The 15,654-nt window shown below is 38.5% G+C and overlaps 1 protein-coding gene across 3 annotated transcripts in view; it reads left to right on the forward strand.

Annotated features, from left to right (window-relative positions):
- Positions 1–15,654, forward strand: part of ATP9B (ATPase phospholipid transporting 9B (putative)) — a 291,535-nt gene that overhangs the window by 118,181 nt on the left and 157,700 nt on the right. For all 3 annotated transcript variants that reach the window (XM_054019115.1, XM_054019116.1, XM_054019117.1), the window contains exon 8: positions 10,807–10,901. In XM_054019115.1, the coding sequence (XP_053875090.1) occupies positions 10,807–10,901 (95 nt within the window). The remainder of the gene's footprint in view (positions 1–10,806; positions 10,902–15,654) is intronic.

Consider the following 15,654-nt stretch of genomic DNA (forward strand, 5'->3'; position numbering starts at 1 on the left):
GAGTAATAGAGTTTAACAGCAAGGGACCATTAAATCTAGTCTGATTAAATCTCCTGTGTATCATAGGCCACCAACACCATCCAATGTCTGCACACTATACCCAACAACTGAAATTAGACCAAAATATTACAGCCAGTGAGAGATATATATATACACACACACACACACACACACACACACACACACACACACACACTCACTCTCCTGGCAAATGACCTGCAACCACATACTGCAAAGGAAGGCAAAAAAACTCCAAGCTCACCACCAATCTGACATGGGGAAAATTCCTTCCCAACCCCACATACAGTGATCAGTTAGACCCTGAGCATATGAGTAAGAACTAGTTAGCTAAGCATCTGAGAGAGAGAGAATGCTTTGTGCCAATTCAGAGCTCTCACCCACCCTGTCCAATTTCCCATCTCCAGCCGTGGCCGTTCCTCATGCTTCAGAGGAAGGTGACATCAGAAACAAACAAACAAACAAAAAAGTCAGAATACTTTGAGGGGGGGAAATCTCTTCTTGACCACCCACCAGTGGCTAGCTGAAATCCTGAAGCATGAGTTTGTAGGAACATAAACCAAAAGCAATCCCCATGTTTACAGTGCCCTGCCCTCTACCATCATAAGCAACCCTGTCATACAAACACACTCATAAATTTGTCCATCTCTCTCACAAAATTAAGTTGTTTGCCTTCACAACTCCTGTTGGGAGGTTGTTCCAGACCTCAGCTCTGTGATGGTTAGAAACTTTCTAATTTCCAGACTGAATTTGTTCATGGCAAGTTTATACCAATTTGTTGTGGTGCCAACCTTGTCCTTTATCTTAAATAGCTCTTCATGCTTCCTGCTATATATTCCCCTGATGTATTCATAGCCTTTATTTTGCTAGACTAAACAAGCCAAGCTATTTCAATCTCCTCTCATACAATAGGTCCTTCCTTCCCCTGGTCATCTTAGTAGCTCTTTTATACACCTGTTCCAGTTTGAATTAATCTTCCTTGAACATGGTTGAACAGAATTGTACACAGTATTCCAAATGAGGTCTTACCTGTGCCTTGTACAGTGACACTAATATTTTTCTCTCTCTTTTGCAAATCCCTTGCCTGATACATCCTAGGATCAGAGTTGCCTTTTTCACTGTCACATCATACTGGTGGTTCATAGTCATCTTGTGATCGACCAACCCCAGGTCTCTCTCCCACTCTGTCACTTACAACTGATGAGCTTTTAGCAGAAACTCTTAGTGCATGACCTTGTACTATGTACTATTGAAATTTGTCATATTTCTGTCACTCCACTGTTCAAGGTCATCCAGATCTTCCTGTATAATAATCCTATCGTCCTCTGTATTGACAATGCCTCCCAACTTTGTATCTTCTGCAGATTTCATTAGCAGACCCCTATTTTTTATGCCAAGGCCTTTAATAAAAATATCAAATAAGATTGGTCCCAAGGCAGATCCTTGAGAAACTATACTGATAACCTCTCTCCAGTCCAATAATTCACCTTTCAGCACAATCCGTTGCCTTCTCTCCATTAGCAAGTTAATTTGTAGCTCTATCTACATCAGTAAAGGCGAGATCTTTAGGGTTCTCTTTCAGATGTACTGCTGGAGCCAAGTAAACGTGGCCCCACTCACTCTTTCTTGCCTGGTTTTCCCCGGACCCTACCACCATCTGTGTCATCTGTCTCCGCTCCTGATGGGTCCCACTTCCTGTTGGTTAGGGTTTAGGGGAGAGATCAGAAATGGGAATTAAGGGAAGGAGGGTCACATTATGAGTGTAGGATTGAAGGTGGATTGGGTTGGCTGCACCCAAGTGTTCATCTCCTTTTCTCCACCCCTCCTCCCTTAACCCTGGAAACTAGTTAGTCCTGGGGATTAGCAAATGTTCTAAGGGTTAAAATACTGTTTAGATTGTTTTATATTTTGTGAGATGAGGATGGGAATGGATTTTGCTCTAGGAAAAATTAAGCCTATATTTTCTCTACAGTGGTCTCATTAAAACAAATGCAAAACCAACCACTCTTCCTCCCTTCTCCCCGGCTCCAAAAGCCCCTGCCCTTACCCCTTAGGTAGCATTTGCAGGATGCAGAGACTTTCCATGAAGTGATACATGTATTTCTGGAGATGTAGATTCAATTACCCAGTCCTGGATTATTGAACAGACTTGTTCCCTGGATCATCAAGATGTGGGAGGCTCTACTTTTAGAACCTGGATGGATGGAGTGTTGTGTAGTTGATGCTTTTATAGAACTGACAGGCTCCAAAGGGAGTTGTTTTGATACCTCTATAGCCAAAGGAACCTTTAGGTGAAATAAGGAATAATAGGATTAGAGGTTCGCATGGGGAGGTGTAGGGGTTTCTGGAGTAGCAGGAAAAGAAGAGGAGAATTAGATTTCTCTGCAGCAATCCAAAACATTTTCAGAGAATCTTTGCCAAAGCTCATGCTATAAACAGTACCTAGTAAAGAGAAAAAATTGCACACTAATGGTAAAATTCCAGTCTTAAATTAGTGTTAGAGCAGTCAGTGCTAATTCATGTCTATTAAGTTAGAAATGTTTTTCTTTAGTATTTGCAAATGAAATGTGTACTGATTTCATTCAGATCAATTTATTTTCTATATTTATTCCCCTCTTCTCCCCAACATGAATCTGGTGTCCCGATGTAATTACATATTTTAAACAACTATTCTGTGGCAGAATATGGATTGCCATCAGTCTGTATTGGTTATTTCTTTTTTGTTTCTCCTTCTAGGTAAATTTTCACTGTTAAGCAGCTTACTAAGTAATTTGTAATGTAATTGTTTTAAGAACAAACGAGTCCATCTTACTGTTTACCATTTAACAGAAACATCAACAACACTGGCAAATGAAAAGATAAAATAGGAATAAATAATGTAATTCAAGTATAACAATTTTTTCTTCAAAAATTTGCAATTAAAAAAACCCTATAAGTAGAATACATTTAGAAAATGTAGCATCAAGTTTGTTTTCAAAGCCTGTATGAAGAACTGTTATCAGTTTGCTGAAGGGTGTATGCACAAATATAATTTATCCTAGTGATAGTGGAGATTTAAGTACATTACTGTAATATCTGGCGAGACTGTAGATATCCATAGTTAGAGAAAATAAGGGCCAAATTTTGTATAAAGTATCAATAGGGGTTCTGCTGGAGAAAGGAATGCAGGTTTTGCTCTTTCTGAAGGTAAGATATAGTAATCAGGAAGAAAGGTGCCTGGTGCAATAATAGTTTGGAATTGCACAGAAATTTCTCATAGGCACATGTTTTCTAATAAATATTTTCTTATTAGGAAATACAACATTTGAATAAAAACAAATAATCAAAAGCAATAAACTAAAATCTTGTCACAGATTAGCTTTATGATTAAATATTTTTAGAATTAATACGGTATATATTGTGGGTGAAATCATTTTAAGTGAATTGTTACTTGGTTGTCAGTATTTTTCTGTCAACATTTTAAACACCTATGGAAAATCTTTAATATCATTACACATTTGTAAGTTAATTAACTTCAGTTTTCTATTGTATTAATCAGTCTGTGATATTGTTATTACAGTCTTTGAAAGAATGTTCATACTTCATTAATATTTGCTTTAAAATGGGATAGCACTATTAAGTTAAGGCCATTTACATTAAATTCTAGAAATCTGTTTACCTCAGTAGTTTGTAATAAGCTTTAATGGGTCCTTATACATATCATTTGCTTTGAGATCAGTTAAGTTCATTGTAGCCCTGCAGTCATCTGTTTAGTTTAATTGATAATATACAAATTAATATGCTTAACACAAGCTAAAATTTTAAAAATTCTACTTTGTTAAAGCAACATTAAGGGTCTAATTTAATATTGCCCAGGAAAGGAAAATCCAAGTTGCATTTGACATTCAGTCTTTGGTAGCCCACAGTAAGTACCACAAAGTTATCTAAAAATCTCGGCGTGGGTGAATGATCTAATATATGATAAATGATGTAATACCTATAGAAAACAGTGAGTTAGCGTGGTAGACTTAACTTGGAATTTCTATTCCTTCATTCAGTTTGCAAGATATTATGTCAGTGTTAATTTTTATGCTTGAATTTCATAATACTATGTATGGTTATCATTAAACAATAAAATAGAACCATCAACTATTGCTATTGTGTGCAATTCTTGGTAAACCACTAATGTTGCTTACCTGAAATTGACACTATGAACTGCATTCTTGTGTTAAAGCCAACACAGTATACCAGATTGCAGTCTGCAGTAAGATGCAATACGAGCTGTTGTAGTGTTTCCATTAACATTTTTATGTAACCTGTCGTATTAAGAATACCACTGTAACAATATGTTTTAGGTGGATTTGGAATGTTAAGAATATAATATATTGAATAACTCAGACAATGCCCAACCGCCGCTGAATTATGTTCAAACACTTTTCATCTGGACTGAAATAAGTAATATTTTCTTTATTTAACAATATTCATGCCTTTTTGTTGTGCACATATTCAAATTACAAACCAACAAGAGCAAAGGAAACCTGATCGAACATACAGTGCCAAATTTAATATTAAGAATATGTAGCTAATTGGGTTCTTATAATGTTGTCCATCATTGTGCTATCTGAGTGCTTTCCATAACAAAAAGTAATAGCAAATGTCTCTCTTCCCACCGTACTGGCAGGAGTACAAATTGAAATTATTGTTAGGGTAATCTTTGTAAAAGAACCCAATACCAATTTTAAAATACAGCTTGTTTTGCACTCTTAAGACTTGTACAAACACAGTGTCTAGACTACTTTAACTAAAATTATTTGTAAAATTGATATAGTTATATTGATGAAACCAACCCCTTGTGTGGACACACTTAAATTGATTTACATCTGACTTCACTTGAGTAAGCTAAATGGAGCCAGTTGTAAATTCATTTAATTGTGGCAACATGGGTTTGCACCAGTTTAATTAAATCGATTTAAAAAAATATTTTAATTAAACCAATGCAATTTTTGTATATAGTCTCATTCCCAGACTCTAATGCAGTAACATTTTAAACAATTGACCATCGTCGCTACAAACATGGACACTTTATGTGAATGTTTATGGGCCAAATTCCCTGTATCCAGCTTTTGAAAACTACTACTAAATCTTCTTTAGTGGGAAAGAATCATGTTTATGTATCTAGAAATAATGAATATCTACGTTCCCTCCACTGTCGTCTTCATTCTCCTTTAAGTTAAAATTTATGATTTAGCTTTATGGCAGGTGTTTCTGATCCCTTTTTATTAAGTTTCCCACATTCAATATGGGATTTCACTTCTCTCTAATTGGCCACTTTTGCACTGGTGATACCATATATTGGATGTGTACTTAAATATTGTCTGGACTTCTATTATTTGTGTAATTTTTAAACTATATTTTAAGGACTTAAAAAAAAAATCTCACCTTCCTCACCCCCTGCTTACTTGAAAAATAACACCTTGTGAGCAGGTCCCACAGTTGTCTCTCTCTCTCTCTCTCTCTCTCTCTCTCTCTCTCTCTCTCTCTCTCTCTCACACACACACACACACACACACACACACACACACACACACACACACACACACACACACACACTCTCTCTTTCTCTCTCTCTCACACACACACAGAGAGAGAGAGAGAGAGAGAGCAGGGAAATCTACTCTTAGATTTTTGTAGTTGTGCTCTTTCTGGTAGAACACAGTGGTGCTACGGAAGTGGGGTTTTGAAGTTTGATTAATACAGGCTTAAAGCATGTTCCTTTAAGGAAAGTTTGGAACAAAAGATAGTAAACTTTACGATCTAATGTACTGTTTTCTTTTAATAATGTGAACTAAGTTATGACTTTTTCAGTTTGATATACTACAGTAGGTATTTAAAAGAGTAAATATGGAAAAATTGTATCTATTAGTGTCTCAGACAATTGTATATATTATAATTTGGGCTTTATGTAGTACCTATTGTCTTTACAGGTACACATTGTAACATGTAAAAAGTTGTCTCATTGTTTTTCATTAGACATTAGTTACATAATTAGAAGTAATCTCATATACTTACACCTTAGTTAAACCAAGTTTAAAATCACTATCAGAGTACAGTTAGTTATTTTATCAATACTGATGAACTATTTCAGAATGGGGGGAAAAGGTTTTATTGTTTCAGTTTTGCTGTAGTGATCACTACTGAGAGCTGAGTTGGCACAAAGCAGTCTCCTTTCTGGATAAAAGGGAAACGGGCTATGAGATAAGTTATTGATGACATTAACTGCTGAAGTGGAGAGGAAATGCGGTTGGCCAATACATGTCATAGTGTGAGCTCTATTAAATGAATATATGTGCAGTCAACCATTCACAAGAGCCACACTGGTCTTGAACTGCATTGATCTATAGTATAATTCTAAATGAAATTGATGGATGAGAGCAGCTATTGACAGGAAGGGTAAAAATAGCCATGAAATGTCTTGTATAGGAAAAAGTATGATAGAAAGTAGACTGTTGATCTATGCCATAGATTTAAATGTGCATTGGGATTGTTGAGTTCTTAGGTACTGTTAGGTATCTCACCTTAATTATATTTCCTTATATATCAATGGACACTTCAAAAGTACTTTGCAATATTTTCTTATTTTATGAAAAGTAAATACATCAGTGTGTTGTCCAGAGATTCACTACATTCAGGGCATTCATTTTTTATAGTTTTGTGATTTGAAGTTCTGAACTATGAAAGAGATTTTTATGTCATAGTAAAGTAAATGAAGCATTTTGGAAGCTGTTTACATTGAGATGTTAAAGACTGATTTACTTAATACGTGCTGAATATTGTTGAGCAAAGATACACAGGCAAACTTCTTTGAAAGAGGATTGTGTGAAAATGCCATCTTCAGTTCACATATAATTTCAGGTGCCTTCTCTCTCAACTATGTCCTTTCAGACTGTTAACTCATTGAGCTGCTAAATTTACAGGCATTCATGAATAAAACATTGGGTTCAGCTAGACTGTACCTACATCAGGGTCAACGTACTTTGATTGTGACACCAAATTCATCTGGATTTGAGCACCCAAACAAAATGTATTTACTGGCACTTTGTCAACCTGCTTCCTGTAATACAAAACCTTTTTAAATTTTGTCTTCCCTCAGAGAGACTCTTTCTGGTACACTGACTATTAGAGGCACTGCATTTAGCTCATTGCTTTATTCTGTATGTAAAAGGACTCAAACTAGTCAAGGGAAACTCCTTTGCCAATGAGCATAGGATAAAAGAAATAGCTGCTAACTTTTTTCTGGTGGAGAAACTACTTCGTTAGCAAAGTTTTAATATAATTGATTGCAAGCCTAGAGCTAGGAACATTATGAAATGTATGTATTAATATTGTATGCAGGTTAATTCACAGAATTGTATATATGCACATGCTCTCTCTCTCTCGCTATATATAAGTATTTATGCTAAACTTTAATTTTACATAGAGAGATCTCTATATGTAAAAATAACAGTTTAGCATAAATAAATATATATATATAGAGAGAGAGAGAGAGAGAGAGAGATCTATACGTAAAAATAACTTAGTTTAGCATAAATCACTTGGAAAATGCATTTTACTATCTCTTAACTCCATTAACATCATTGCATGCTGTGTGTGAGAGGACAATACAAGTATTACTATAGTCTATAATGTAACACTACTGAGTGTAATTGTGGTTTGGCTACTATAAAAATGCTTGCTTCTAATCTGTCAGGTCTAACTGGTTACACGTCATGATGTAATAAATAACATAGTGTATTTTAAAAATCTCTGCAAATATCAGTTATTCATAAAACTTGAATATGAGAATGGATCCATATTTACTCCAATGGCATGATTCTAAAATAGTCATGTCTACTTCAATTATTATGATTTTACTTAACTTCTGTGCTGAATGACTAATAGAGAAGAATGCATTTCATTTTATATACTTTTAATTATTAAATAAATAAAATATGTAGTATATTTTCTCTTTAGAAGGAATGTTGCATATTCATGTGGTATTAAAGGCATTTCTGTTAAAATTCCGGTTTGAATGCTGATCTTTAAAATTATTATGTATTTGTATATGGATAGAATTTACCAGTAGGATATTACTCTTTCTACAAAATATTGATATTGGATATCTGTTAGGACCACCAATAACATATATCCACTCACTTTGTCTAGGAAATATTTATGTACAAATTCATCTCTTGGATTGTTTTGGACACTGAAAATTGGAAGAAACATAATGAAGTGTATAAAGGAAAACTCTTTCCCTCGCTAGTGCTAAATAAATAAATACAAAATTTTATGGTTCCTAAAGTCTGAAAATTTAAAACTTTTAGCATTTTGACAAGTATAATTCTTGCCAGGTTCTGGATTTATATTCAGCAAGCTATTTAAATGTATATCTATATTTTTATATACATTTAAATAACTTGCTGTGTGTGTGTGTGCATATATATATGTATATATAATCCACACTATTCAGCTGTAACTTTTTTTGGAATCTATTAGTTTAGTAATATGAATATTCCCTATATTGGCCATATCCACCAATCTAGTTATCATTTTCCTCCAGCATTGAGTTTCTAACACTTTATACCAGCCTGCTCTTTGTAAACACATAAATTGTTTGTAATGTCACTAATTCTCTTCGGTTACTTTTATGTTCATGTCAATCTGCGTGGTTTGAGCTTCCACCACATCTTAATTATAGGTTAGTCACGTGTGCTGAAAGGTTATCTAGTTTTGGATCCATGACATCCACAAATGTTTTAAAATCCATTTTGGAGTTGATTTCCTTTAAATATAATTTATACGTGTGTACTGGAGTCTGATAATGAACCAAGCTTCTCTGCACACTTAACAAATATGGCATCTTGATAGGTTTCAGTCTGGGTCAGTAAAGAAGTGTATATTAGAAGGGATTTCTAAGATCCAATCACAAATTTAAATGGAATAATAATCTTAAACATCTCTGAATTATTATAATAACTTTAATATCTCAATTACACAAATGGCTATATAAATCATTTCTTCAAAAATGCTCATCCTGGCATAATACTAACAAGTCAATGGAGTTGCAACTGAGATACATTTTATCCTAGGGTTACCATATTTCAGCGAGCAAAAAAGAGGACGGGAGGAGCCCCGCCCTAGCCCCGCCCCTGCCCCTCCCACTTCCCGCCCCCCCTGACCTCCCAACCCTCCCCCCGTTCCTTGTCCCCTGACTACCCCCTCCTGGGACCCCTGCCCCTAACTGCCCCCCAGGACTATCTAAGCCTCCCTGCCTCTTGTCCCCTGACTGCCCCAACCTTTATCCACACCCCCACCCCCAGACAGACCCCTGGGACTCCCACGCCCCATCCAACCACTCCCCACCCCCTGACAGCCCCCCCCCAGAACTCCCAACCCATCTAAACCCCTCTGCTCCCTGTCCCCTGACTGCTCCGATCCCTCTCCGCACTCCTGCCCCCTGACAGCCCCCCCCCAGAACTCCCAACCCATCTAAACCCCTCTGCTCCCTGTCCCCTGACTGCTCCGATCCCTCTCCGCACTCCTGCCCCCTGACAGCCCCCCCCAGAACTCCCAACCCATCTAAACCTCTCTGCTCCCTGTCCCCTGACTGCTCCGATCCCTCTCCCCACTCCTGCCCCCTGACAGCCTCCCCCCAGAACTCCCAGCCCCCTACCCCCCCCGCTCCTTGTCCCCTGACTGCCCCCTCCTGGGACCCCTGCTCCTAACTGCCCTCCAGAACCCCACCCCCTACCTAAGACTCCCTGTTCCTTGTCCCCTAACTGCCCCCTCCTAAGACCCCCCCCCAACTGCCCACCAGGACCCTACCCCCTACCTGTACCCTGACTGCCCAAAACTTTCTCCACTCCCCCCAAAAAGCCCCCCCCCCGTTTCTTGACTGCCCCCTCCAGAACCTCCCTGCCCCTTCTCCTGCCCCCCTTACCCTGCTGCTCAGAACAGGGTGTTGGGCTCTGTGCGAGCCGGACACGTGGCTGAGCTCCCCAGCACAACAAAACCCGGTCCCTGGCCCTGCACAACAAAACCCGGTCCCAGATCCGGACCGGGTTGCAGGGGAGAGCTGCCCTTGTATCAGCACAAAGTGCTCTCGCTCCCGTTTTGCTACGCTGCATGGCAGAAACCGCTCCCAGTTGCAAAAGGGGAGGGCTGCACTTTGTGCTGAGACACTTGCTCAGAATGCAGGGCGGAGCTCCTCTCCAGCTGCTCCGGAGTCCAGCCCGGGACTTTCCTGCAGCCCTCCCAGCCGCTCACTCTGCTGTGCCGGGGGAGGGGGAAATCCCGGACATTGTGAGTGCTTTACAAATTCCCCCCGGATGCTATTTTTAGCACAAAAAGGAGGACATGTCCGGGTAAATCCGGACGAATGGTAACCCTATTTTATCCAATATATATTTTCATTTACTGATCTAAATTTAGATGGTATAAAATACTTAAAGTAGAATCTGTTCTTGTTACTTGCATGCATTTTGATATTGTATATTGATTTAAAAAAATTGTTATGAAATAGTTTGTGACATCTGTAGTATTCCTTACAGAAAGCATTTAACCAAAACAAAACACTTAGGCCTTGTTTCAAAACCATTGGGTCTTTGGATCAGGCCCTTAACATGTAGGAATAATAACATAAAAATGTATAGAAAGAGGATAAAGAAACAATTTCAGTTTGAAGTAACAAACTGGAAATTTTATAGAACCTTGGGGGAAAAAAAAAAGCTGGCTGTATTGTGATGTATGGTTTCTTTTTATAATTTTAAGGTTCGTGTTTTATTCGAACTGATCAGCTAGATGGTGAAACAGACTGGAAGCTAAAAGTTGCTGTCAGCTGCACACAGAGGTTACCAGCTTTGGGGGTAAGCTTTACAGCTATTTATTTCACTATCTCTTCCGTGTACCTATTTATACCTTGTATATATTAGAAAGCTTTGTTACAGTTACTATGTATAAATATGTTTCTAATTAAAAAGAAATTAATCCATGAATGCAATATTAGTCTTTGCTATAAATAAGTAATGCATCTGTTTTTAATTATATGGAAAAGACTGGATTATGCAAATATTTAATTTTTCCATTTAAAGGAGCAAGAGAGGGATACAGTTGGGTTTGTCTCTTCCATTGAATATAGGCTTGGGGATTTGGGACATAGCAGTCCACTCTCGTAAGGTGAATGCTTCCTGGCACAGAGGCTTTAGGATAGAGATTTGCAGTGACTGCCTGCCTATTTTGTGTGTGTGTGTGTGTGTTTATAGGCAGTACAGGTAATGATGCACATAGTTAAGGATGCCCAACATTTTCCTTTACAAGAACCTGTTGTTCAGTTGCTTATAACTTAGTCAAACGTAAAATGTTTGAATTTAAATTTTCCATGCCCCGTGTCTGTCTTAGAAAAGTTTCAGCTATATTGACTCAGCTGTTTCCATGAAAGGGGTTAGGAAAAATATATATTGTTTTGCTTATGTTAAAAAAAATTCTTAGAGCTGTTTTATTGAGAAACTCTAATGCCTCTGTATTTTGGATATGGGGTACTTGAAATTTGACTGGGAATGGGGTTGTCACCCTGGCATAATGGATGTTCTTTTTGCTATCCCTGTGAAAACTCTCTGAGTCTCTTTGTCAGAGCACATGCTCAGTGGATACTTCCTGGAATTTGACAACTGACTTTTCTGAAGATTTCATCAGCACTGGGCTTGTCCATCCCCTCACAACTCCTATATGCCAAATGAACTGTGTACATCCCATCTCCACAGACAAAATGAGCATGCTTCATCTTGGGGCTGCAGGAGTTCAGCAGGACTTTTCCTACAATGGCTCCTCCCAACTGCTTGTGACTGCTGAGGAACTGGAGCTAGCAGCTGTGGGGTTGCCTTTCCTGTGCTCTCAATGCTTCCCTTTCCGACACTCAGGAAAGGAGGAGGAAACCACTGGACTTGAATGTAGAGGGAGTGGGGTGTGGGAGTGAAGCTTGGGAAAAGAGATGTGGGCAGCATAGATTGCCAGGGCACAGGGACACCCCAGTTATGCTTCATTTCCCAGGAACACAGCCTCATGCTGGGTCAAGGGTAACATACAGCAGCAGTCTGCCACCTGAAGAATACCCAATGCAGGGGAATCTTTAAAGGGCCAATTAAGGAACTTTGGGCAAGCTACGTGTTCCATGCAAATTAATTTCTTTAAATTAGAAATCCACTTACTCATAAGGATATTTTAACATCTCATCCTGTAGTTTTTTAAAATATGGAAAGTTTCACAATTTTGTCCATGTGTAGGGCCCATGCAAATATTCCTTCTTCAAAATAGTTTGTTTTATCTGCATACACTCTTATGTTTGTACTGCACCTAGTAGGATCTTTAGGAGCACAAAGAAACATCTTACACTACAGCTGGGAAGTCTAATTACCAGCTCAGGTAGACATATACGCATTAGCTCTGCTTCGCCACTTTGAAACTGGAGTAGGTCATTGTGCATTAGGGAATTTTTACTGTGCAATAGCAGGGTCCACGTGGACACGTAAGTACACTATATGACATGCTAGTGCACTGTAGATTTTCACCTCAGCTTGCTGCACACTAACTGTTCATCTAGATAAGCCCTCAGTCTCCTTAAGAACCTCCAACCCTTAAGAGTACACCTGCACTGCAGCAGGTAGGTGTAATTCTCAGCTTGGGTAGATATACATGCACTAGCTATCCTAGAGCTAGAACTAACAGTGTGGCTGCAGCAGCACCAGGGGTGGTTCAGGGTAACTGCACAAGTACGTACCAGGATCTCAGAGGGGGTTGTATTTAGATGACTAGCCTGAGCTGCTGCCCATGCCACCCTATCCACACTACTATTTTTAGTGCACTATATCAAGCAGAGCTAGTGCGTGTATGTCTACCCAAGATGGGAATTACACTTCACAGCTTAGATTCATAGATTCATAGATTCTAGGACTGGAAGGGACCTCGAGAGGTCATCGAGTCCAGTCCCCTGCCCGCATGGCAGGACCAAATACTGTCTAGACCATCCCTGATAGACATTTATCTAACCTACTCTTAAATATCTCCAGAGATGGAGATTCCACAACCTCCCTAGGCAATTTATTCCAGTGTTTAACCACCCTGACAGTTAGGAACTTTTTCCTAATGTCCAACCTAGACCTCCCTTGCTGCAGTTTAAACCCATTGCTTCTGGTTCTATCCTTAGAGGCTAAGGTGAACAAGTTTTCTCCCTCCTCCTTATGACACCCTTTTAGATACCTAGATAGCTGTAATGTAGGCATATCCTAACTCTCCTCTGTGATCTCAGGTCATGGAATGCATAGCTCCACCCTCTGATGGGCTTGGGGGAATAGTAGGCTGGAGGAAAACTAACAGTCCCACTTCAGCCTCTGGTCCACTGTGGGACTCTCTGCCATTGCTTGCTTTATAGCTTTTTTGTGCCCCTAAAGATCCTGACTCATGGTGTTAAATCTGAAAACTAAATTTAAGCCTTAAAGTGTGAAATAAATGATTGTTCAAGTTCCTCTGAATGCAACTGTCAGTCTAACCTGTGGAGCTCTTGGAGCACCTCCATAATTCTAGCTTAGTCAAGTGATCTTTTCAAATTCTTATGGCTTGGACTATGTTGTTGAATAGTGTGTAGTAATTTTGTAATCTAATATTTTGTGTGAATGAGCTGAAAATACCAAACTACTATGAATCACCACCTTGATTTCAGCAGGAGTCATGGAAATCCAAAATAACTGTTATCATGTTATGGGAGGAAAAGATTTATAAATACAATAAAGGTTGTTTTATCCATTATAACAAGATGTATAATATAAAACAGGGCTCATGCCATTTACTATAGAAATACATGTAAATGTGATGTATTCTTTTTGAAAAAGTTCAACAGTAACAACTGGAAATATTTTCAAAATTCTTCACACTTTATGTACAAGATATGCACAACATGAGGTGTAAAAATCACCTACTGAGATGAGGTTTTCCTCAGAGAATGTCATCTAAATTCTAATACTTAGACACAATGAAGCAGCCATGTTAAATACGAAAAAAATTATTTAATTTGAGCAGTCCATTCTAGTTGCCCACTCTCACTTCTTTAAGGTTTTGCAAATAAACTGTTTTTCATAATGAAAATTACCCATGATTAATCTCAGCCCAACGAATATTTTGTTGAAAGTTTGAAGAAATGTAGGGAAGCTAAGTGTGTAAGTATAAAAGTGTTCTGACTTATTTTTTCAAAATGTTCCTACCTTTTGTTTCTGTGCTCAACTCAAAAACTATTCTGTTTTACATGCCTACCTTATTTATGCATGTAGTCCACAACAGGAACACCTGCTTTTGAAAGACTTGACATTTTTTTTACAGGATGTCATAATGGCAACAGCAGCATCCTCTGGAACTAGAAGTGAGTGTTCCTTCCTGTGACAGCTTTGGTCCCTCTACCTGTATGGAAGAGGGATGGGGATATGACTCTCGCTTAGGAAAGCATAGTGTCACTGGAAACATTTTTACTCTTTACCCCCACCCATTCTTTTCATTCCATGTATGCAAACCCTGGGATTATGGCTCCTTATGCTCTCCCTACTTTTGTGCACCCATTTAGAACCAGCCACACAAATCTAGAACCAGCTGTTTTTGAAGCTCAGATATGATAGCCATTCCCCCTAGGGCTAAGTAGTATCTGGTGCTTTAGAAAATATGAAGGTTTTGACTTTGTAACTCAAGTAGCTATTAACCAGTTGACAACTACTTAACTCTTACACAGTTTGGAACATGAGCCCTTAGCTCCAGAGAATTTTCGCATAACCAGAGGACATAACACATTCACTTCTATCAATGCTATATAACAAATGCCTATCAATAAATAATAATCCTTCTCCCATAGAAGGTATATGAATACAGTCCCTTCAGCTCACATCTTTGATATGCATATAGTGATAAGTTGTAGCATTTTGGGGTTAAAGTGTAAATGACAAGCTGCAGGAATAGGCTGGACTGATTCTTTTTACAATAATTCTTGAATGCCACCTGCTGGACTATATCTAAAATAGCTGTGGTGATATCACAGTGATATATAGATTCCCCACCTCCCCCCATTCAGCTCTCCTTATTTAGACAAAGCTCCCACTGAAGTAGGTGCAAGTTTTGCCTTAGGGTAAGGAGTTAATAGACTATATGGACAACTCTACATTAATTGCTACTGCAGTGGCAAGAAAAGCAGGAACAGGTTAATACAAAATGTTCAATGGCTCCACTTAAAGTTTATTCTGGCTCTAGAGATATTAGCAATTGTAGCAGTGTCTCCCTTTTTAAGTATGTGGAATATCTTGGAATTCAATACTATCTCTAAAACTGGAATAAAAATGCTCACTGCATTTGGATATCCAACTACTAAACTAAATTAAGGTTTGCAGTTTACTACTAGTTTAACAGAAATTATAGATTTAACTACAAAACAGCAAAATGTCAGGTTCTATTGATGTAACAAGCCCATCAGAAGGCATGGAGTGGCTTCAGGTCTGGCTTCAAAGGGGTCCTTCACCCTTTCCCTCCCCCCTGCTTGTGTCCAGATCCTGGGGTGTTGGCAAGCAGGTGGTCTCAACTGCACCCCAGTCTTCC

Source organism: Malaclemys terrapin, chromosome 2 (assembly GCF_027887155.1).
Source record: "Malaclemys terrapin pileata isolate rMalTer1 chromosome 2, rMalTer1.hap1, whole genome shotgun sequence".
In the NCBI taxonomy this organism is placed as follows: domain Eukaryota; kingdom Metazoa; phylum Chordata; order Testudines; family Emydidae; genus Malaclemys; species Malaclemys terrapin.